The 22997-nt window shown below is 35.3% G+C and overlaps 3 protein-coding genes across 3 annotated transcripts in view; 1 reads left to right on the top strand and 2 right to left on the bottom strand.

The window, feature by feature from the left end:
• Window positions 1–197: 197 nt before the first annotated feature.
• LOC135087967 (protein phosphatase 1L) lies at window positions 198–3482 on the bottom strand. The gene is made up of 2 exons (XM_063982834.1): window positions 2334–3482; window positions 198–2194 (listed from the first exon to the last, which is right to left on the bottom strand). Exons 1-2 carry the CDS (start codon window positions 3342–3344, stop codon window positions 1808–1810), a joined length of 1398 nt encoding a protein of 465 aa, XP_063838904.1. The 5' UTR covers window positions 3345–3482; the 3' UTR covers window positions 198–1807.
• A 4710-nt stretch (window positions 3483–8192) lies between these two features.
• Window positions 8193–22997, bottom strand: part of LOC135088178 (dedicator of cytokinesis protein 9) — a 67011-nt gene continuing 52206 nt past the window's right edge. Inside the window, exons 30-36 of the mRNA XM_063983067.1 lie at window positions 15089–15501; window positions 14349–14705; window positions 14121–14289; window positions 13739–13924; window positions 12964–13129; window positions 12462–12587; window positions 8193–11824 (exon numbers count right to left, since the gene is read on the bottom strand). Of these exons, the coding sequence (XP_063839137.1) occupies window positions 11611–11824; window positions 12462–12587; window positions 12964–13129; window positions 13739–13924; window positions 14121–14289; window positions 14349–14705; window positions 15089–15501 (1631 nt within the window). The 3' untranslated portion in view covers window positions 8193–11610. The remainder of the gene's footprint in view (window positions 11825–12461; window positions 12588–12963; window positions 13130–13738; window positions 13925–14120; window positions 14290–14348; window positions 14706–15088; window positions 15502–22997) is intronic.
• On the top strand, window positions 16820–22375 carry LOC135087964 (venom acid phosphatase Acph-1-like). The gene is made up of 7 exons (XM_063982832.1): window positions 16820–17025; window positions 18145–18255; window positions 19035–19274; window positions 20011–20193; window positions 20443–20563; window positions 20777–20988; window positions 22143–22375. The coding sequence occupies exons 1-7, from the start codon at window positions 16885–16887 to the stop codon at window positions 22296–22298; spliced, it is 1164 nt and encodes a 387-aa protein (XP_063838902.1). The 5' UTR covers window positions 16820–16884; the 3' UTR covers window positions 22299–22375.

Below are 22997 nucleotides of genomic sequence, written 5' to 3'. Positions count from 1 at the left end.
ACATAAAAAGATAAAATGTTCAGGTAGGTAAATAAACTTTCTTAAAGAACATTTATAGAAACACATTTTAACAGTAAAATGTACTAAATGAATGTATCAATTATTATAGGGCGGATTTTTATTCACGTTTCGATTGTGATTTTATTTTAATTAGCATTCCCTTATCGGGTTATTGCATAGTGATAAAAATAACATGCTAGAATTTTTCATTACCATTTATTACATACATACAATTATGCTTTGGTAGTTAAGTAACAAACGATTGGACAATAATGCGACTGTTAGATACATATGAATTAAACAAACACTATTCTAAAATATGAAATATATACAACAGAAGTTAACATAAAATATATATACTTTTCATGCAAGATTTCCCGAAAACGTGTGGTAATCGTAACTGAAAATTGCTGGTGAGTTTCTTATTTCCACATTTGATACTGAGATCGGTCAGTCAGCACTTACATTTAGCAAGATAGTTTTAACTATGTATCTTGTTCAAAGTTACGTCAGCAAAAGTCTAAAAGCATAACCAGTAATAAATCTAAATTTTAATTGATAAAAACATAAAACAAATCATAAATTCTGTTATTAACAAATAAAAATAAATGTTTATTTGGCACTATAACATTATTATGCAAAGTATTATTGTAAAAGGCCTATTAAATTGAGTTTGTAAAGTTTTTGGCTAAACTTGATTGGCCCCAGTTTACGAAAATGGATACCTGCCATAAAGATGGTATCAAAAATAGGCGTTCTATCCATAGGCCTCTATACACCATGTAATCAAATACAGAATTGAAAATGTTTTTGTACTTCCTGATCAATTTCATTGATACATACTAATTTAGATAAAATTACAAAAATATTTTATAATAAAACTTTTAGTTTAAATGTACATAATACAAGTAAAATGCACAATAACTTTAAATACCATAATAATTATAAAACAAAGGAATCAAGACACAATACTTCTAAATAACTATATTTATACATACATACTACTATTGAAAAAAGTAATGACTAGCACCACAGGCAAAACTTAGGCAAATCTGCTACATTTCAAAAGTGAAACTATGCTCCAGACGAAATTTCAAATGCAAGAAGTATCTGATATCACATTACACCAAACATTAAACTTAATAAGAACAAAAAATTGGGTGCTTCAATGCTTATGTCAACAAAATACAGTGTGAATCGATATTTTTAGATCACATAAGTAGTCCAGTTTTTGCATTAGTGCCGAAATTCAAGTTTCTCGTCAAAATGTGTCCACATCACAACCATACATAAATTCAAAATTTATAATTTCAAAAATATGATAATATTAGGTACAATTTAACATTCAAAAATATATTTTTGCTTAAACAATAACTACTGGACGTAAGTATTTACACATTTCATAAATATACGAAATTGATATTATTATGCATTTACTTTATGAATATAGAACTTTACATTACAACATTGAAATTACTTTTCATCAACACCGAACTAACACACCACAACAACATTCATATTATGTACTTCTATATAACTTTAGTAATATGCAAATGCAAAAGTTTAGACCTTTTGAGCTGTATGGTTCAAAAAATTAGATAGATTTTTTATATCATAGCTGTTAGAAAAATATAAGTTCCATAGATATTTATACATCTACTATTATGGTTGTCCATATTTTATTTACAAAAATATAGCATGTTAAATGTACAATTAAAATTCCCAAACATTCTTACGGCAAGAAAAAATATTTCAATACATTCTGAAGCTGGAAGAGGTCTGTCATTTCTGTATAAAGACTGTTTAATTACTCAGTGATGGATGCAGCAGCTATTTTGTTGTTTAAAAAATTTATAACTAAGACAGTGATGTTATCCACTGATCCTCGATAATATGCTTGTAGTGTAAGGCTTTTGGCACCATAATCTGGCTCATCCAATCTTTCTTTTATAAATTTGACAGCTTCTTCGTTAGAAAAGGTGTCCCAAAGGCCATCTGAGGCCAACACTAAAAACATTGGCTTGTGGTCATTGAGGTTAAATGTAAGAATGTCTGGGTCAGCTATGACAAACTTCTTATCTTTGAGAGGATAGTCTCCCATGGCTCGAGACGTAGCTAATATTCCAGCAACTCTCCACACACCATTGAAAGCAATATATCCTCCAGCAGCTTCAATTCTTTTCTGTTCTCTTACCTGCAAAATAAAATAATAACTTCAATTTAAAAAACGTAACTTGCAATAATTGCATAGATAAAAAAATAAATTGAAAAAGAAGGCAAAGCCACATTAAATAAATAAAAAATTGCTGTAACAATAAAAACTAAATATCTACCTGCTGGGGTTTATGGTCAAAAGAAACTGGTATAGCATTCCCACGGGAGTCACACATAACTCCTCGAGAATCACCAACATTGGCAACAATCAAATAGTTATTTTCCATCACAGCAATGAGAGCTGTTGTTCCGGCCACATTCAAGGAACGCTTGGCTGCCTCCACCAGGAGCCTGTCTGCAGCTAGCACTTCATCAGTGAGCAGCTTACCATAATTAATCTTGCCTTTGTGCAAATAGCTCGATATTGGTATAGCTATATTCTTGATCGGTTTCACTGTAGGCCTCACTTCTCTTGTAATAATCGGTCTGGCTTTCGAAAGCTGAGCTAACAGCTCAGGGTCAGTGATTTCTTTCCGTGAAGTGTCATCTGCTGTACTGACAGCTTTTTTGAAGCTAGTTTTTCTTTCAACACTTGCATTGCTCTCTTCTTTGGGCTTCGGTTCTTCTGGACTCTCCTTAGGGGGAGTACTTATTATTTTACCCTCTCTAACAGCACTAAGCTCCACTATCTTGTTGAACAGGTTTTGAATAAGATGTTCTTTGGCATAATTGGCAGCAAATTCGCCACCATGTCCGTCAAAAATAGCAAACAGGGAAATACCTGTATTGTTAATGTTTTCATTTATTATGAATCGGTCTTCCATGTGCATTCTCCTTCCTTTGATTGCATAAGCTGCACTTAAGGTGCCTTTCAGCTCCCAACTTTGCTTATCGGCCTCAGAGCCCTCCATAAACTTCATTCGTTGCACAGCTCCCATTGGACTCAATGCTTGCGATAATCTGCTCAGTAATGTGCGACTCCATAATTCTATCGTTTGGAGATACATGAAAAATAATAAGATGCCTAAAGTGAACACTAGTACTTCTGATCGAAGTAAATAAAGACGCACCATTTTCCATAAATAGCTCACAGGAGTATCAAACGGTGCACTGCTCGAGAAACGTGACAAAATTTTCATGAACGAAACGTAGGTTTGGTGCAAAACTCTGTCCTCTAATTCGTCTTCCATGTCCTTGAAAAGAATGTGTCGTGTTGAAGCAATAAAAGCAATCCCAAATAAAAATTGCTTGATAAAATTACGTATTTCTGAACATGGAACTCACTTTTTTTATAAACATTCACTGCATTTTGACAGTTGTAGCTTTTTGACAACCTTGACAGAAAAAAACAGATAATAAAACTAAAGCAAGCTGGTTAAAAAAGGTAGCTGCGCTATCGTGTAATTTTACTTTTGGAACAATCACTTGATAAAAAATGGCAAATGATTTGAATAGTGGCTAGGCTATTAATTTCAATTTAACGTGATGAGTTGTGTGAGAGATCATATTTTGTGTTTCTGAATGGTTGCAGAAAGTTTACAATACGAAGAGGTTTTAATTTTGGGAGTTACACAATAGAATGAATACAGGATGTAGTTTTTTTGTCTCAATCATGGGTAACAAAGGGAATACAGCCCCCCCCCCCCCCAGACATGTAGCACTTTTTGATTGAATCGAAAATCGAATCCGTCATAACTCCATACAAAAAAGGCCTTTCGACCATTTTTCGACTGGTTTGCGATTATATGCACTTTGTCTAAACCCACAGGTTTTGTTGGAGCGTTCGCTCTCTAACCAGTACTTGCAACCGCACTATGGAGCGAAATTGCGATTTATGGACATAGCGATTTTTTTCACAATTTCTATTTGAAAAAAATACCTATCGATAGGTTACGTTATTCTGATGAATAAATGCTGCACAAGTTTTTCTCTAAAACCAATAGTTTGACTGGAAAAAAATATTTTCCATTTTCGTTGTATGGAATGAAACATAAAGTGGTCGATTTCGACTAAGCCTTGACAGATCTTGCTTTGAAACTACTTGAGCCTTGTTCTATGGCTTGTTGACTGTAATCCTACGCTATCAGCGCGCGTCCAAAGTTGCCCGTTCACAAGTTATGAGGTTCTGAAAAATTTAAAAAAAGTAAGTAAAAGTGACTTTTTTTTGGAATATCTTTAAAGATTTAACAAAAATATAAAGATTTTATACGTTAATAATGTAAATTAACCTTAAATTACTGCTAAAAACACATTTTAATAAACTTAAAAGGAATTAAATCAGCGATTTTTTTTTCACAATTTCTGTTTAAAAAAAATACCTATCGATAGGGTATGTTATTCTGATGAATAAATATTATGAACGTTTTTCTCTAAAACTAATAGTTTGGCTGGAAAAAAATATTTTCTATTTTCGTTGTATGGAATGAAACATAAAGTGGTCGATTTCGACTAAGCCTTGACAGATTTTGCTTTGAAACTACTTGAGCCTTGTTCTATGGCTTGTTGACTATAATCCTAGACTAACAGCGCGCGCACAAAGTTGCCCGTTCAGAAGTTATGAGGTTCCGAAAAATGAAAATTAAAGTAAGTAAAAGTATCTTTTTTTGGGTATAAATCTTTAAAGATTCAACTAAAACATGAAAATTATATACTTTAGTAATGTAATTAACCTTTTTCTTGTCGTTTTATCTAAAGAAAAGTCAATTTTACTTACTTTAATTTTCATTTTTCGGAACCTCATAACTTCTGAACGGGCAACTTTGGGCGCGCGCTGTTAGTGCAGGATTATAGTCAACAAGCCATAGAACAAGGCTCAAGTAGTTTCAAAGCAAAATCTGTCAAGGCTTAGTCGAAATCGACCACTTTATGTTTCATTCCATACAACGAAAATGGAAAATATTTTTTTCCAGCCAAACTATTGGTTTTAGAGAAAAACGTTCGTAATATTTATTCATCAGAATAACATACCCTATCGATAGGTATTTTTTTTAAACAGAAATTGTGAAAAAAAAATCGCTGATTTAATTCCTTTTAAGTTTATTAAAATGTGTTTTTAGCAGTAATTTAAGGTTAATTTACATTATTAACGTATAAAATCTTTATATTTTTGTTAAATCTTTAAAGAAATTCCAAAAAAAAGTCACTTTTACTTACTTTTTTTTAATTTTTCAGAACCTCATAACTTGTGAACGGGCAACTTTGGATGCGCGCTGATAGCGTAGGATTACAGTCAACAAGCCATAGAACAAGGCTCAAGTAGTTTCAAAGCAAGATCTGTCAAGGCTTAGTCGAAATCGACCACTTTATGTTTCATTCCATACAACGAAAATGGAAAATATTTTTTTCCAGTCAAACTATTGGTTTTAGAGAAAAACTTGTGCAGCATTTATTCATCAAAATAACGTAACCTATCGATAGGTATTTTTTTCAAATAGAAATTGTGAAAAAAATCGCTATGTCCATAAATCGCAATTTCGCTCCATAGTGAACCGGTTTGATTTTCAGCCCAAGAAAACGCAACATGTCATAGTCTACTAAAAGGTTCAACCTTTTAACTTGTAGAACCTTATGGTTTACATAATTCAATGAATACCGGACCACTGACAACTATTAATGCGATAGTTATTATTTTCTAAGCTTCTGAGCTGAGCTGATAAAAGAAGGGTGTTTGTAAATAATAAAAACGAAATATATTTCAAAATGTATTAAAACAGTGAAGTTCAGATTACAATTCAGTAGAGGATACAAAACTTGTTCCTTAGTACGTGCTTCGATAATAATAGTAACAACAATGACTACAGTTAAATTCGCTATAAGTAATTTGACGAATATTTTATGGCATTTTTAAATATCATGTTTATTATTACATATTAATTTGACAATAAATTATTTAAACAATACAAGTAAATTATCAATACATCATAACATTTATTAAGTACACTCAAGAACACCAATTATTAAATGATATAGCCATCTTCCCGGCGCACTATGGAGCGAAATTGCGATTTATGGACATAGCGATTTTTTTCACAATTTCTATTTGAAAAAAATACCTATCGATAGGTTACGTTATTCTGATGAATAAATGCTGCACAAGTTTTTCTCTAAAACCAATAGTTTGACTGGAAAAAAATATTTTCCATTTTCGTTGTATGGAATGAAACATAAAGTGGTCGATTTCGACTAAGCCTTGACAGATCTTGCTTTGAAACTACTTGAGCCTTGTTCTATGGCTTGTTGACTGTAATCCTACGCTATCAGCGCGCATCCAAAGTTGCCCGTTCACAAGTTATGAGGTTCTGAAAAATTAAAAAAAAGTAAGTAAAAGTGACTTTTTTTTGGAATATCTTTAAAGATTTAACAAAAATATAAAGATTTTATACGTTAATAATGTAAATTAACCTTAAATTACTGCTAAAAACACATTTTAATAAACTTAAAAGGAATTAAATCAGCGATTATTTTTTCACAATTTCTGTTTAAAAAAAATACCTGTCGATAGGGTATGTTATTCTGATGAATAAATATTATGAACGTTTTTCTCTAAAACCAATAGTTTGGCTGGAAAAAAATATTTTCCATTTTCGTTGTATGGAATGAAACATAAAATGGTCGATTTCGACTAAGCCTTAACCGATTTTGCTTTGAAACTACTTGAGCCTTGTTCTATGGCTTGTTGACTATAATCCTGCACTAACAGCGCGCGCCCAAAGTTGCCCGTTCAGAAGTTATGAGGTTCCAAAAAATGAAAATTAAAGTAAGTAAAAGTATCTTTTTTTGGGTATAAATCTTTAAAGATTCAACTAAAACATGAAAATTATATACTTTAGTAATGTAATTAACCTTTCTCTTGTCGTCTTATCTAAAGAAAAGTCAATTTTACTTACTTTACTTTTCATTTTTCGGAACCTCATAACTTCTGAACGGGCAACTTTGTGCGCGCGCTGTTAGTCTAGGATTATAGTCAACAAGCCATAGAACAAGGCTCAAGTAGTTTCAAAGCAAAATCTGTCAAGGCTTAGTCGAAATCGACCACTTTATGTTTCATTCCATACAACGAAAATGGAAAATATTTTTTTCCAGCCAAACTATTGGTTTTAGAGAAAAACGTTCATAATATTTATTCATCAGAATAACATACCCTATCGACAGGTATTTTTTTTAAACAGAAATTGTGAAAAAAAAAATCGCTGATTTAATTCCTTTTAAGTTTATTAAAATGTGTTTTTAGCAGTAATTTAAGGTTAATTTACATTATTAACGTATAAAATCTTTATATTTTTGTTAAATCTTTAAAGATATTTAAAAAAAAAGTCACTTTTACCAGGCCTCCGTCACTCGCCTATGCCGGCCGAGATAATTACCTACAGCGCGCGACAACTTCAAGTTGCAAATCAGTCAGGGCCGCCACGCGCCTGTGAGCACACGCGTATCTCTATACACGCTCGGTCGATCATCGTCGCAATCAAGGTATATTGTTCCAACAGCACTGTTATCCTTCTTTAATGGAAAATCGTAATATTTAGGAATAATAATTAATTGTAGTAATTTAAATAATTAAAAAAAACTACACTTTTTAAATAATTTTGAAATACTTATGACAAAAAACTGTAGCAAAAAAAATATTTTAGCTAATAAAAACATTAACTTTACTTCACCGTGTCTATTTTCCGACACTACACCTTTTAAAACTGTTTGTCCAATTTCGAATTATCGCAACACTGTAGTTTATTAATAGGTACGTACTATACAAACACCACTAGATTAAAGTTTACCAATCGTAAAAACAATAAATTCTTAAAATTAAGTTCTTGTTTATTTTATTTTGCTTATACAACCCTGACGCTTGAGCTGTGAGGTAGATAAATTCTGAACACAAAAAAATGTCGCTCTTGTGAGCGTAGTAGTAAGGTGCGATTTCGAATGCACCATGTGCGTTGGATATTTTGCATTATTATTATTACCGTTAAAATGTCGGCATCTGATCCTACACAAAGGAGTGCAATTTCTGTTGCTACTATTATGTATTCTGTGCTTTTACTTACTTTTTTTTAATTTTTCAGAACCTCATAACTTGTGAACGGGCAACTTTGGATGCGCGCTGATAGCGTAGGATTACAGTCAACAAGCCATAGAACAAGGCTCAAGTAGTTTCAAAGCAAGATCTGTCAAGGCTTAGTCGAAATCGACCACTTTATGTTTCATTCCATACAACGAAAATGGAAAATATTTTTTTCCAGTCAAACTATTGGTTTTAGAGAAAAACTTGTGCAGCATTTATTCATCAGAATAACGTAACCTATCGATAGGTATTTTTTTCAAATAGAAATTGTGAAAAAAATAGCTATGTCCATAAATCGCAATTTCGCTCCATAGTGCGGCGTCTGTTAAGCAAAAGGAAACAATATTCAGATTTTGTCGTGATTATTGTTATCACATTTTATTATTATCACTGACAGACATTTCGATTTCGCGTTTAGAAAAGTATAAAATAATAAAAACAAAATTAAAAATATCTCTACTAGTAGATTGGTCTGAATATTGAAATTAAGCCAATCAAACACTTTGTTACAGTTTAAATAGATTTTTGATAGTCTTTTCAGAATACGAACTTTAACATAGACGTCACTATTATAAAGAATATAAAACATTAATCAAAACTTATTCACCATCCCCGAATACATAAGTTTATGCACTAGCGGCGTAAGGGGGGGCGGTGGGGGCGGTCCGCCCCGGGTGCCAAGCATCAGGGGGTGACACAAGTCGCCCCGGGTGCCAACCCATGCTACGCCGCCACTGAGTTTATGCAACCATAAATAATAATAAGTTATGGAATGAGTGGAGTATACAAACAAACGATTGTGTCATGTAGTCACAGTATATTTATTTCTACCACAAAAAGAAGTGATTACGTACTTATGTAATTAGAATATTTCGAAAAAAATAATAGTCACATGGTTAAACAATTAATCGCTTCATTATAAATATGAAAGTACTAAATGTGCGTTACGTAGGCACTTCATTTCTGCGGTAAAATGAATTACTAAATAAATCTATTTTTGTACGTGAAAATAAGCGTTTATCGACGATTAACAAAATAAATAAAACAGTCAATAACTCTGCAAATAAAATTTGTTCACACAAAAAAAGTTACTTATGAATCGACTAACTAACCTAACACATCTTCATACGTTGCTAGATACGATACTGATAAATAATAGTACGTTTTGTTTCAATTTTGTTATTTTCGTCGACACAAAATAGGCATATTCGTTTATTGCGCGATCAACTCGCTTGTATCATAATTTTATAATATAAAATTCGACGCCGTCATTATTTCAATACATGAGGTCATTTTGTGCTCACCAAATAACAATAAAGTCAATTTTAAAAATGTCCATTATGTATACTACAGGGTATGAAAGAATATAAGTATAATAAGTATATTTTTATTCTTTTATTAAGTGCTCAATGTATAACATCATTCAGTGTGTTAAAAAAAATTACGAATGTTTCATTGGGGTTTTAGTCACTTAGCTTGGTTGAGCATTCTGTTTCAATTTTTTCACACCCTGTATTGTTGTCGATTCTCAAAAAACGCATTTCAATATAACACGAAAATTCAACAATATTTTGGGATAATTCTCACATTATAATGTTTCTAAGTGGTTTGAATTGTCAATTTATTATTCATAAATCATAATTTTATACAATTCTTATTTTAATACAATACAACAGATACAATAAAACAAGGCGAATGTAAAGGAACTATAAAATACAGTGATAATAGAGAGAATAGTAATTATGTATATTATTAGACTGGGATAAAATCCTTATACACTAAACTATGATAAGCATGGCAAATTGCAAACGCTTGTTTACAGGTGACTGATATTCTTAGGTTCATTCTAAATGGGAGTTTATAAATTCCTATCTAAATCTAAATTTGTGCTCGATCGACTTATCTATGAATTGGTATTATGAGAAATAATAATACATTAAGTAATGTTAAAATATTGGAATAAAGAAAAACCTTGAGGCCCCAACTAATTTTACGGTTTGAAATTATTTGGCAAAAATTACGTAAAGTTAAAAGTTGAGTAATCGAATCTACATAAAAGTCAATTAAATCACATGTGGTGTGCTTAATTATGTTTTTCTTTAATAATCTATAAATTAATTACGAATGCAACTAATAGAACACTTTCCTACCCATGACAGCACAGCTGATTTGGCAATGTGCTTTGGAAAGTGAATTTATTTTAAAAATATCAATTTGTATTCATGATTTCAAAATTTGTTACAATTAAGTACTGACGCATACAATTAGGGTAATGATAACCCCCCTCATTTAGCAAAAAGGGGCCATTTTTCTAGACTTAGTAATGCACACTCATAAGCCAACAAGGGTTACAAAATTTCTATCGACATACTATTTTTTGGCTTACGAGGGCAACGTGATTTCTTTCAAAATGATATCTAAACGACTCAACTTGAAATTGGAGGTTTAATCAAAACTATTATCAAATACTGATCCAATTATTTTACCGAAATATATTTAAAGATGAGTAAAATGCTCAATAGATAGATTGATAAATACTCAAGATCTTATTTACGAATGTACACCAACGTTGCGTGTGCGGGAGGATGGATTTGGTAATTGACTTTCGAGCCCGTACTATAAAACGACGCCCACAAAACTATACTTATGAAGGTCTGTCTTGATAATTTTACCCAATCGATCAGACCCAAACCTGAATCAAGGGTAGTTTCGTAATACGGGCCTCAGATATCTAACTATTAAGTACTCGAATACGGGATTAAAAATGAAGCTCTTTAGAGTTCAGTCGGTCGTATGGAGGTAATTGCCCAGTCTTTGGATACGTATTTTTCTCAGGAGTATGGAAAATGGAGATAAGGTCAAGGTGAATATGGACTTTTGCCTTATCGTAATCGTGAAGGAGAATGCCTTAGTATAGAAATAATTAGATAAAGGTAATTTTACTAGACAGAATTTGAGACGAAATAGTTAAGTTTTTTTAATCAGCTAAAGGTATTGACTAATGTTCTCCGTATAAAACGTTTCTCTATTTATACGCATAACGATCCATGCTGGAACGATTGCGACAAGCAAAATAAGTATGTTAAGAAAGACCGAAGCAAAACGAAACAGAATTAAACGTTCATATCAATTATCTCTTTCTAATTATCGTGCTTTCTTTCTTGTCAAGGGTATTTTTTTACATAATGTTGTGTTGTCTCCTGTGCATCTACTCGAAGCGTTTATTAAATAATTTAGAAAATGCATAGCCAATTCGTTGTACGCTTCATTTATGCACAATTAATATGGACAACTACACGAGATTGCGTCCCCACAATACATTTTCTAATGCGCGCACGCATATTTTACCTGTCACTTCAGTCAATGTGCCCGCGTATTTTTGTCTCTGGTCTTGTCTATGCGTTGCTAGACTCTAGTTCAACTCCGGTGACTGTGGTGCTTAGACTTCCGTTCACAAGTATATCGTGTAACGGTTGTCCTAACACGCTGGACAAAGAGTCACTCAACTTGTAGTAGTTAGCCTCCAGCGCTTCGTGATACGTCACTTGATCCGAGCTGATGAGCTTGGCGTTCAATTGGAGGGCTGAATGGCATATGGTGAGGAATTCCCTGAAAAAGTAAAGTTTTGAGTTATTCTTCTACTTTATAGACATTGGATTACTGCCACCTCTCGTACCCACTACTCCTGTAGCCAGGATCTACAACTTAACCGCTAATAAAACCCAAACAGTGAATGTAAAGTTTGTCCCAGGGGAAAGTTACGCTGTTATTGGACCCGCAGCGAAACTAATAAAGGCAAGGAGAAGTTTCAAATTAAATATCTACTTCACTCCACTGGAAAACGGATGACAAAAATGACGACGAAATGATGATGACGCTATCATAGATAAAAAAACAAACATGTAAATGAGGTATGAGAGAAAGAGATCAGGGTAAAAGATAATTCGACGGATTAGCAAGCTGAAGTGGCAATAGGCAGGGCATATATTATGTAGTACGCAGAACTGACGGCCGATGGGGCAGCAAGGTTCTGGAGTGGAGGCCGCGTACCAGAAAACGCAGCGTGAGACGTCCACCCACAAGGTGGACCGACGACATCATAAAGGTAGCAGGAAGGCGTTGAACGCAGGCCGCTACCAACCGGGCAACATGGAAAGCATTGGGGGAGGCCTATGTTTAGCAGTGGACGTCCTATGGCTGAGATGATGATGATGATGATGATGAAAAGATAATTAAAGTTACTTACTTGAAGGTAGTCTTCAGTTTGTCGACGAGTTCGTCGGGGTACATTTGCGCAAGAGTGGGATCTAAGAACGCGTTGGCGTACGCTTGAGGGCCCGCATTCACTTGCACGCAGATACTTCCTTGCAATCTGGAATGCAAGAAGCTTTGTAAACACAAGGGGAAACAAAACACTTCAGGTATTATCTAGAAAGATTTAATCAGTAACATAACTATATTTCTATGTCTACGTGTACCCCAATAGTACCTTTATTTCTACGCCTACAATCAATGGCAGAATATGTTGAACTTTGTACCTATATTTATGATCAAATCATTGTACCATATTCTTGGAAATAAATATTAATTTATCTTGAGTTGGAATCGAGTTTTGAGTAAAATTTATTCATGCAGGCTAGACTGCGAAGATGTTTAGCAGAACAGTAACGTACTATGCCGTTTCCTTTACAGCTTTCATGGGGACTTTAATGCCGCTGCTAATGTTAGTGTTCCAATTATGGACATACCTAAGTTGTAATTTCTTGATATCTGGCGCCTTAGCATTGACGATCTCTGTGAGCTCAGCCACTTGGCTCTCCATTTCGGCCACAGCGACCTCTATCGGACTCTTCTCTTCAACTTGCGTCTCGATTACTGGCACACGACGCTTCACGTAGGGGAACCAATTTTCCGCTGCAAAATTAAACAATATTGACTATAAAACTTCGTCTTGGCCTTAATCAATGAAAATTTTTACTGAAAACTCAGCAGGATCTATTTAATTTGTATAAAATATACAATGATAACACTAAGTTGACACTAAATAATCTCAAGGCTCAGATTAGGACTTCCTCCTGTGTTCTATGGGTTGCACGTAAGGTCAGAACCCTGGTTGATAGATATTGAACCGCAGGTGTCTGATTGAAGGTTAGATAGCGATAAATACTGCCTGAAACACTAAAACATTGTAATGTGACACGATACGACACATAATGAACTCACATTAAAATGTACGACTTACAAGCTCGTACAGTCGACACCTTGTAAGATGCCAGTGTTTACTTCGATGTGCCGTTGTGGCCTCGCTCGAAGAATCTCTCGTTCTGTTGAACCCCAGGATCTGTTTCCAACCAGTTCATTTGTTTCTTTCAGCTTAATGACGTTTACTGCTGGACAAAGGCCTCCCCAAGGATTTCCAAAACGACCGGTCCTGCGCCGCTCGCATCTACGCACCTCCTGCGACCAGATCGTCGGTCCACCTAGTGGGGGGTCTGTCACACCCAGTACTTTTATATTGCTCACCAGTAAGATGCGTCAACCTCAACCGCTGGTGATGCACCGGGCCCCTAGTAGCGCCATCTCCCGTGAAAGGCGTCTCAAAGACAAACCGTCGCACGTTGTGGCCTCGCTCGAAGGTGCCTTCGTAGCCAGAACTGGTCACCGTCACTCCTACGTCACTTGGATCTACATACTTGAATATAAATATAGCTCACCAGTAAGATGCGTCAGCCTCAACTGCTGGTGATGCACCGGGCCCCTAGCAGCGCCATCTCTCGTGAAAGGCGTCTCGAAGACAAACCGTCGAACGTTGTGGCCTCGCTCGAAGGAGCCCTCGTAGCCAGAACTGGTCACCGTCACTCCTACGTCACTTGGATCTACATAATCTAATATAAGTATAGCTCACCAGTAAGATGCGTCAGCCGCAACCGCTGGTGATGCACCGGGCCCCTAGCAGCGCCATCTCTCGTGAACGGCGTCTCGAAGACAAATCGGCGCACGTTTTGACTTCGCTCGAAGGACCCCTCGTAGCCAGAACTGGTCACCGTCACTCCTACGTCACTTGGATCTACATACTTGAATATAAATATAGCTCACCAGTAAGATGCGTCAGCCTCAACCGCTGATGATGCACCGGGCCCCTAGCAGCGCCATCTCTCGTGAATGGCGTCTCGAAGACAAACCGTCGAACGTTGTGGCCTCGCTTGTTCTTCGAGCCATAACTGGCCACCCTTACTCCTACGTTACTTGCACGTTTTTGAATATGAATCTCACCAGTAAGATGCGTCAGCCTCAACCGCTGGTGATGGACCGGGCCCCTAGCAGCGCCATCTCTGGTGAACGGCGTCTCGAAGACAAATCGTCGCACGTTGTGGCCTCGCTCGAAGGAACCTTCGCAGCCAGAACTAGCCACCGCCACTCCTTCGGGCGCCGTCCGCACCCACGTCACTTGGATGTATGCTAGCTTGCTATCTAGCTCTTCACGGTTTACCTATGAAATAACTTTAAATTAAGTATTTGGAAGGAGGAAACGTGGGACGAAAACATGGGACTGGATAGATAAGAATATAATAAATTGTTATCTTTTAAATGATATCTTCTCTTTCTATTGACATTAGGCTCTATTAATTCAGGGAATTAATTTAATTGAAATAAGTCACCTTGGTGTGTATTACAAAAATAAAACTTAATGTTAAAATAATTAACTTTCTTTACGTTTAGAAGTCAAAAAGAGAAATTAAATTGTATTTTCAGTTTAACTGGGGATTTTCCGCTATTGTTTGTTTATTTGTGAAAGGAAAACTTTTACCAAAGTCTTGTAGTTCGGCTAAAAGAAGATTGAATAACATTAAGGTACAGCATTGAATAACATACTGGAGCAGAATCCATTATCATCTTGACATGTCCAGGGCCAAACTTCTCCTCATAGAACGTCTGCAATTTCTCCGAGATCTCACTGAGAGACGTGACCTTTGGCTCTTTGTAAATAAACTCTACGCCTTCTTCGTCTTCCCCAAAGTGGGCTTTTCCAAAGAACGCAACTCGATAAAACCTGCCCAGCAGTCGTTTTCCAGAGTTTGTTACTTCTATAACTTTGGCATAGGCTTTCGTGAGATGCTGGTAGCAAGCGAGCAGCGCCTGGTAATCTTTCCTTCGCTCGTAGATTGGGATGATAAGCCGGTACAAAGGCCCGAGGAGTTCGTATCTCTCAGCCTTGTCTACGTACTCCGTGCATATCATCAGCTGATCCAGGAGTGCCTGCTCATTGTAATGGACGTCTGTCATTCCTGGAACAAAATGAAAAAATCTTTCATTCATTTCATTGCATTTGACACTGAAACTGTCAAGCTTTAAGTGCTCAAGTATTTGATATAATAAATGCCGCGCTTGCATCTCATTGCTTTAAGACTGAAAAACAAAAATCACCAGGTCATTTAGTCCTGGCCCTGATTTTAACTTACAATTTGAGTATAAAGGTGACAAAAACTATTTATTTAATTAGGTTTGTGGTATTAACATGTACAGATGAAACACAATTGATGTAATTAACGCTAATGCGATTAAGCTTATTATTTCCAATAATTTACTTGTAATGTAAAGTAGATGCGCACGTGGTAATAATCCTTTTATTATACTTATTACCTACTGTGTAGGTACAATAATACCATGTTATTATGGTGTTATTAACAACTCCCCAACCGAAATCAGAGTATGGTATTTTAATCGGCTTAAAAAAAGGAGATGTTCCACTGAAAGTATTTTTTCAAACTAAGTTAATTGAATAAAGACTATCAATTTTGCAATTAAACAATAAGGCCGACAACAATAACGTAAATCTTTTTACACATCTATACTAATATTATAAATGCGAAAGTAACTCTGTCTGTCTGTCTTGCTTTCAGGCCTAAACCACTGAACCGATTTTGATGAAATTTGGCATAGTGATAGTTTGAGTCCCGGGAAAGGACGTAGGATAGTTTTTATTCCGGTTTTTGAAACAGAGACGCGCGCGATAGTTTTTCTGTGACAGACAAAATTCCACGCGGGCGAAGCCGCGGGCGGAAAGCTAGTAACACATAAACTTTTTAAACTTAATATTATGTATACCTAACAATGAGAGTAAATATAGATCACTGAAACTGTTCAGTCGAAATAAATTAAATCTTACAATTACAAAATTGTAAAGGGCACGGATTAAACCACTATACCAAAATAATCGCTAATTAATTGCTTATTTGTTTTTACCCAACTGCGCCAGAAGGAGGGTTATTTGTTTTAACGATCATTTTAATTAATCATTATGAATAAACCGTTTTTGGTAGAGTCCAAACTATGAATAAATCGCAGCATCACGGTGGTTTACCGCCTTTTCCTCAATTTTAACTAAATGGGATTATCTAAAAAACAATTAAAATCCAATTTTATAGTTAATTTCTTTTTTCATCAAACGTACAGTACAACATAATGGATCAATCAAGTTTGCGGAACGCCGACAGCAGATCGCGGGCATTTGTGTGGAAGCGATCCGAGCCCGACCCCCTTGAGTGGTATTATTCTATGTATCTGTATATAAATGGAGCAGAGGCTATGTTTATTGCAGTCGAAATCGGCCCGTGAACGCGTAGACTGTCGATAAGAGCGTTCGCGTGGCGGGAAAATTCGAATTCAAAATGAAGTTCGCGATTTGGTTGTTGGTGGTTCTGGGATTCGTGTGTGGTGAGGATCTATCTTCGAGGCAGGTGGTGGAACCCAGCAATGAAGTGGAGACGACAGATGAACTGGCTGATACTGATTTGGTGCTAGCTTTTGTGGTACGTTACAGATGAACGGTTTTGATATTGTTTTCGGCTGAATGACTTGTGTTTGACATGTCGTGTATGTGGTTTATTTACGTTTTAAGCTTTTCAGTTAACTGATTTATTACATGTTACTTTACAATACTGCTTCAGGCTTTTAGTAGGGCTTTGTGTTTTTTTCGTGTTATTATCGTCCGTGGTCGAGTTCACTTTTAAAAGTCCAACGAAACCAGCATCAGGACCTTATGGTTTTTGTTGACTGAAGAATTTTTATCTGGACATCACACATAAGCGACACAGCTGATTACACCGTGTAAGATTATTTTTAAAGTTATCCCTGTTTAAATAGTACTTTCTGTAATTATTACTGTTCTGTTTCTTATTCCTTTAAAAGAGGTCCAATATTCGAAAAATCCTTCTTTCTTTCGCTCACGCATGACATACGTGAACCCGTCTTCCTGTTCAAATCGCGGATCATTTATTACTAAGGATCACGGGTCAACTATCTGTAACATACCTTGTGTGCTTGCAAATCTTCATATAAAATATCATTGTTATGTTTGTTTGTGTAGCAATGATCTTGAATTGTTATCTATATGCTATTGTTAAGTAAATACGTTTTCAGGAAATCCTGAAATATTTCTAGTTGAAACCGTAGTTCTTACTTTACGTTTGAGTAAAGATCTTTAAAACTAAAAAACTCATTAAAACTCATTTATTTCTGTAAATAGGCTTAAAAAAAGCACTTTTACACGTCCCAATATTAACCCTACCACTGCTTCAGGACAATAAATGGGCCAGTGCTGCGAAGAAGCAGCGCAAGAAACTCATTCTTATCGCTACTATTGAAATTAATGAAGTCATAATAGTGTTAATGACACGCACAATAAAATAATTTCCTATACGTATTATTTGTTATGAGCGTTTACATTCCTATTTAGTATTGCTTTCTTATTTACATTGTTTTGTCTGACGTTTTACTATCTGGATTATCTTGTTATTTTGTTTAATAAAATCTTATCTTTAGCTTTCGAAAACTTTTTTTTAAATTTTGTCTACTTGTAAATATTTAAGTTACAAATTAAATAACAGGTTTAGTACCAAAATGGTTCCCAACTTATTTTTTCTTTACAGATATTCAGGCATGGCGACCGAACCCCCGACGAAGAGGAATTGGAGCTGTACTCTACTGATAGCAAATACAAGGATGTCTTCTTCCCATACGGCATGAAGGCGCTAACTAATGTGAGTAAATACCTATACCTACTTTCCTTTTCATGTACTTAGATCTCTGAATTTGCTTTAAACACCATGAGTGTTGTTGCGAAAATCCTTGAGAGAGGCTTTTGTTCAGCTATGGACGTTGTTTGGATGATATGAACGAACGAACCATGTTTTATAATTTTCAAATATTGACCTCACAGTGAAAGTAGTTGTATTTAAGTAGTAACATACAATGTAACCCCAATAATCTTAACTAAATAATATAAGGTAATTTTTTTTTCAAAACCCTGCCCTTAACCGAAGGCATGACAATTATCGTAGTAAACGTATCACTAGCGGTAAGGCTGTCACCATAATCCATTTACCACGCTTGTACGTACCTGTTGAACATGAACTCGTATGTAGATTACAACTTGATGTGTTTAAAACAACATTGTTTCACTTATAGCAAGGTCAAAGAAGCGCCATGTTAGTTTTCTTCATTTTCTTTATTTTATAAATACTTCATATGACCTACTTAGTTTAAAATGACTTTGAAATAATACATGGGATTTTTAAGCGCACCTGCATTGCTGTCTGAACTTGAGGATATAAAGAAGGAAACTGAGCATTAATTACGCTATCGACAAGTCTATGCACATGTAGAATTCTAAAGAAGGCTACAACTGTGGCTAATACCGGTTCAAGGACAAAACTGCGAAAAACCGCTATATAGAAAAAAACTGCCACTGTTGAGAGGTCTCCTGGGATTTACAAGATTTTTAAGAAGGAAGCTAACTTTTACCTTCTTTTTGTGACAGAAAGGAAAACAGCGCGGTTACCTCGTTGGCCAGTACCTGAGGCGTCGCTACCACAAGTTTATATCGGATCTGTATATCCCCGATGAGATAGTCATCCGGACCACAGACTATGCGCGGACCAAGATGACTGCGCTTACGGCGTTGGCGGCTATGTACCCTCCCTTGTCACCCCAGAGATGGAACCCTGTACTGGACTGGCAACCGATCCCGTACAGCACCTTAGATGCTACTGTGGATGACGTAAGTAATGTTCCAGGGTTCCTTATGACATCAGTCTAGGGTTCTTATGACTCAAGGTGGTAACTTAAAATTTTTGTAAAAGGAAACAGCTTTTGACAAAGACCTTTTAAATATTTTAATCTCATTATCAAGTTAAAAACGTTAATGATTTAATTTGTTATAAAAAAAGTAACTAAGTTTATAATTTTTAGTAAACATGAAAAGTAATTAAGTATACAAAAACTACACTAATTTCACAACTTACATTAAGATAATTTTTAATTACACCTAAATATTGTAAAAAGCGAGTTTTAGATTAGTTAAATGACATTAGCCAGGATTAAGTATCTTTCAAGAGCCACTTAAAAGAAATGGAAATTACATAAATTAAGTACCATGATAAGTTCATTAACAAATTACTTGTAAATTATTGCTAACTTGTGATGTTCGTTCTTTAAAAATTAGCAGATGTCCTCTATTTCTATAATACCTTGTATGATAGTTAGTTTCATTGCCTTTACTAATACCATTGTGTATTTGTGTGTCATACAATAGTAAGGACATTCAGTTGATAATCATCTCGAAATTTTTCCTGCTTTGTTATTTTTGAGGAAAAGTTTAAGATACTTTGTACTCGTATTTAACTGCCTACAAGCACAAATATTGACGAAATTAAACGTTGAAATGAAAATTTACACAACTGCTTTATAATTTGTCGTCGATATGTTTGTATACTTAATTGTAATAAATATTTCAGCTGCTATACTGGTACAATTGCCCGGAATATTTGAAGCTACGCAACAAGGTATACGATTACCCAGACTTTAAGATGCTAGTCAGCCCCTATGAGAACCTATTTAAGTATTTGACGACACACACTGGAAACAACATTACGAACCCCGAGGAGGTTTTCTATCTTGATAATCTGTTTCAAGCTTTGGTAAGTTTAAAGAAAGAATATTTTATCATTATCATATTTCCAATGCCAGCTAAGTTGCCCAAGGAACACCACAAAGCATTTTTTTTCATCCAGCTATCTATCTGAGCTTCGATTTCTTTCTGCTTCGATTGACAAAGAAAAGAAGTAGTCTCCATTCGAGAACCCGTTCACTTTATGTTACGAAATGAATGTCTTTCCTCGTAAAGGAAGAAAATTAAACTAACCAAAGGTATAATGATCTTGTTACAGGAAAATGTAGGACTCAAAACCCCCGACTGGGCACAGTCTGTAATGCCACAAATAAAAGAAATGACCAAAATTGAATATGCGGCTGAATTCTTCACACCAGAATTGACTAAATATTCTTCAGGTTAGTAAATAAATAGATTTAATAATTTAAATTATTATTATGTATGTGATTTCGATATTGATTCCATAGGATAAGGCCCGCCATACATAGGCAGCTTGAAACAGCTACTATCGACAACTTCAGCTTCAACCTGGTGACTATAACTGCTCGAGTTGTTCGTGTATGGCGGGCCTGAGTTTTTGCATTTTTTTATAACCTTGTACATGTTTTCAGGTCTTTTAATGGCTGAAATCTTAAATGCCACAAACGCGGCGATCAATGGAGACTTAGACCAGCCGAAGCTGCGGTTGTACTCAGCTCACGAGAACAATGTGGCAGCACTGATGTCCGCAGCCAGGGTGTTCCAGGCTCACCAACCTAACTACGGAGCCACCTTTTCAGTAGAGTTGAGAAAACACCGAAAAACTGGGCGATTTGGAGTTACGGTAAATACTTTTTAATTTGTTATGTTCTTTTGTAGATAAATGGAATGAAGCGTAGTAATCACTTGACTTGATTATAAGCCGTACTCTTGAGGAAAGACTTCGGTAGGCAGAGAGTTAGTCTCTACATATTCACAACATAATTAATGAAACGCTTTAGATGAATAAATCATTAACAGTTAAATAAACAAACAGGGTTAGGTTCTATTTAATTAAACAGCGAGAGAAAGGATAGCGAAGCGTTAGCTTACGTTTTATCTAACCTTCCATTTACAATTAGTTTGTTTAACCGTTTTTTATGCAGATAACATTTGTTTCAGTAAGAATTACACAGCATCTAATTTTATTACATTGAAAACCAAAATTTTACTTTTCATTGTACAAAATGAATGATTTATGTTGCATCACCAGGGCCCTCGCCCAGCACAGACACCAGTTTCTCACTATCTGATAATATAATGTATATTTATTGTAGAGAAAAGTAAAGATTTTTATTATGATGATTATCACTAGCCAAACACGTGATCTTTCAGATTACAATAGATTATGTTAGAGCTAATCTTAGGTTAAACAATTGCTCTGAATGTTGACCTGAAGAAAAAGTTGATAAGGCGGACGCGTGGCAAGTCAATCCGGGTGGCAATCAGGTCGAACGGTGGTGTGATGATCAGACCACTGCCTTATCTTTACACCCAATTATATGCCGTTGGGCAATGATCTAAGATGTATGCGGTAGTTTGGTCTTATCTCGAAAAACCTTAGGCAAAAACAACTTTGAGTTTGTGCGTGCGTATATCGAGAAATTAAATTTTCACAAAGAGTTATAATGTTAAACTTCCTAACCCTTTACAGGTGTCGTACGTAGTTTATTTAAATATTAGTTCTGTTTTTAGTTGATATTAAAACAAGGTTAACCGTAAATAATTAAGTAAAATAATTATTCCTATAACACCTGTAGAGCTATGTCACTTGATTAATTATTCAACCTGTATAAGATTTACGTCAATGAAAAATTAACAGGTGTTTTTTGATCCGAAGACCTACATGTAGGCTTAACGTTGGTATCAGGGAACATACCACGTTCAATTAGGTCATTAATTAGGTATCTAAATAAAAACTAATTTTGTAATTTATTTTAAAGCATTTGTTTTTTCTAGGCTGTGTACTCGGCGAATGCTGGAGGGCCAGGAGAGGTTCTCCCGATCCAAGGGTGCGGAGACCAGCCCATATGCGACTACAGCACCTTCGTCGGCCTCATGCAAGACATTCTGATCTCCCGCGAGGAGTTCAAGCAACAGTGCCCTACCTCCTAGTGTATTTTTAGTTCTTATTTAGCAACAAATAGTGTGCGTCAGTTTTTATGTTATGAATAAAATGGCTGTGAATTACCGTTCTTGAGTTTTAATGTAAAAGTGCTAATTAAAAACCTACTTTCAAAAATAAAATGACGACGAATGAGACGCCTGGAGACGCATGATAAGGAGCGCCGACCTCAAATAAAATTAGAATGGGCCAGCAGGCCCAGACATAGAAAGAGTTGCAAAAATTAAATTAATATTAAGAGTTTTTAATTCCATAGGCTATTAATAAAGATGTAGGGCAGTATCTTCTAGAATTGTACACTAACCACAAGCTACACGAAATGAAACCTGCAATATTGAAGTTAGCGATTATGCTCATAAACAAGCAATTTAACTACTTCTTGCTCCTATTGTAAAAGTGGATCATTTTAATTAATATTATTCCAGTATACTACAACTTGGTAACCATTGAATGAAGTCCAAGTGCTCAAACTATGGATTAAGAAAAATAGCGTAGAAAACAATAGCAAGGAATGGCTTTAAGTGACAATAGACGCATTATGCACATAGCACAGATAATACCTACTCATTGACGCAAACCAAAAAAAAATGAGAGAACCTGACTAATTACAACATATATCACGTACCTACCTAATGTAGTCCAATAAAAGCATCTAATAATAGATGTAAATTCATAGAAACAGTGAATCT

The sequence above is a fragment of the Ostrinia nubilalis genome, chromosome 3, assembly GCF_963855985.1.
Source record: "Ostrinia nubilalis chromosome 3, ilOstNubi1.1, whole genome shotgun sequence".
In the NCBI taxonomy this organism is placed as follows: Eukaryota; Metazoa; Arthropoda; class Insecta; order Lepidoptera; family Crambidae; genus Ostrinia; species Ostrinia nubilalis.
This window is presented reverse-complemented; position numbering and strand designations above follow the sequence as displayed.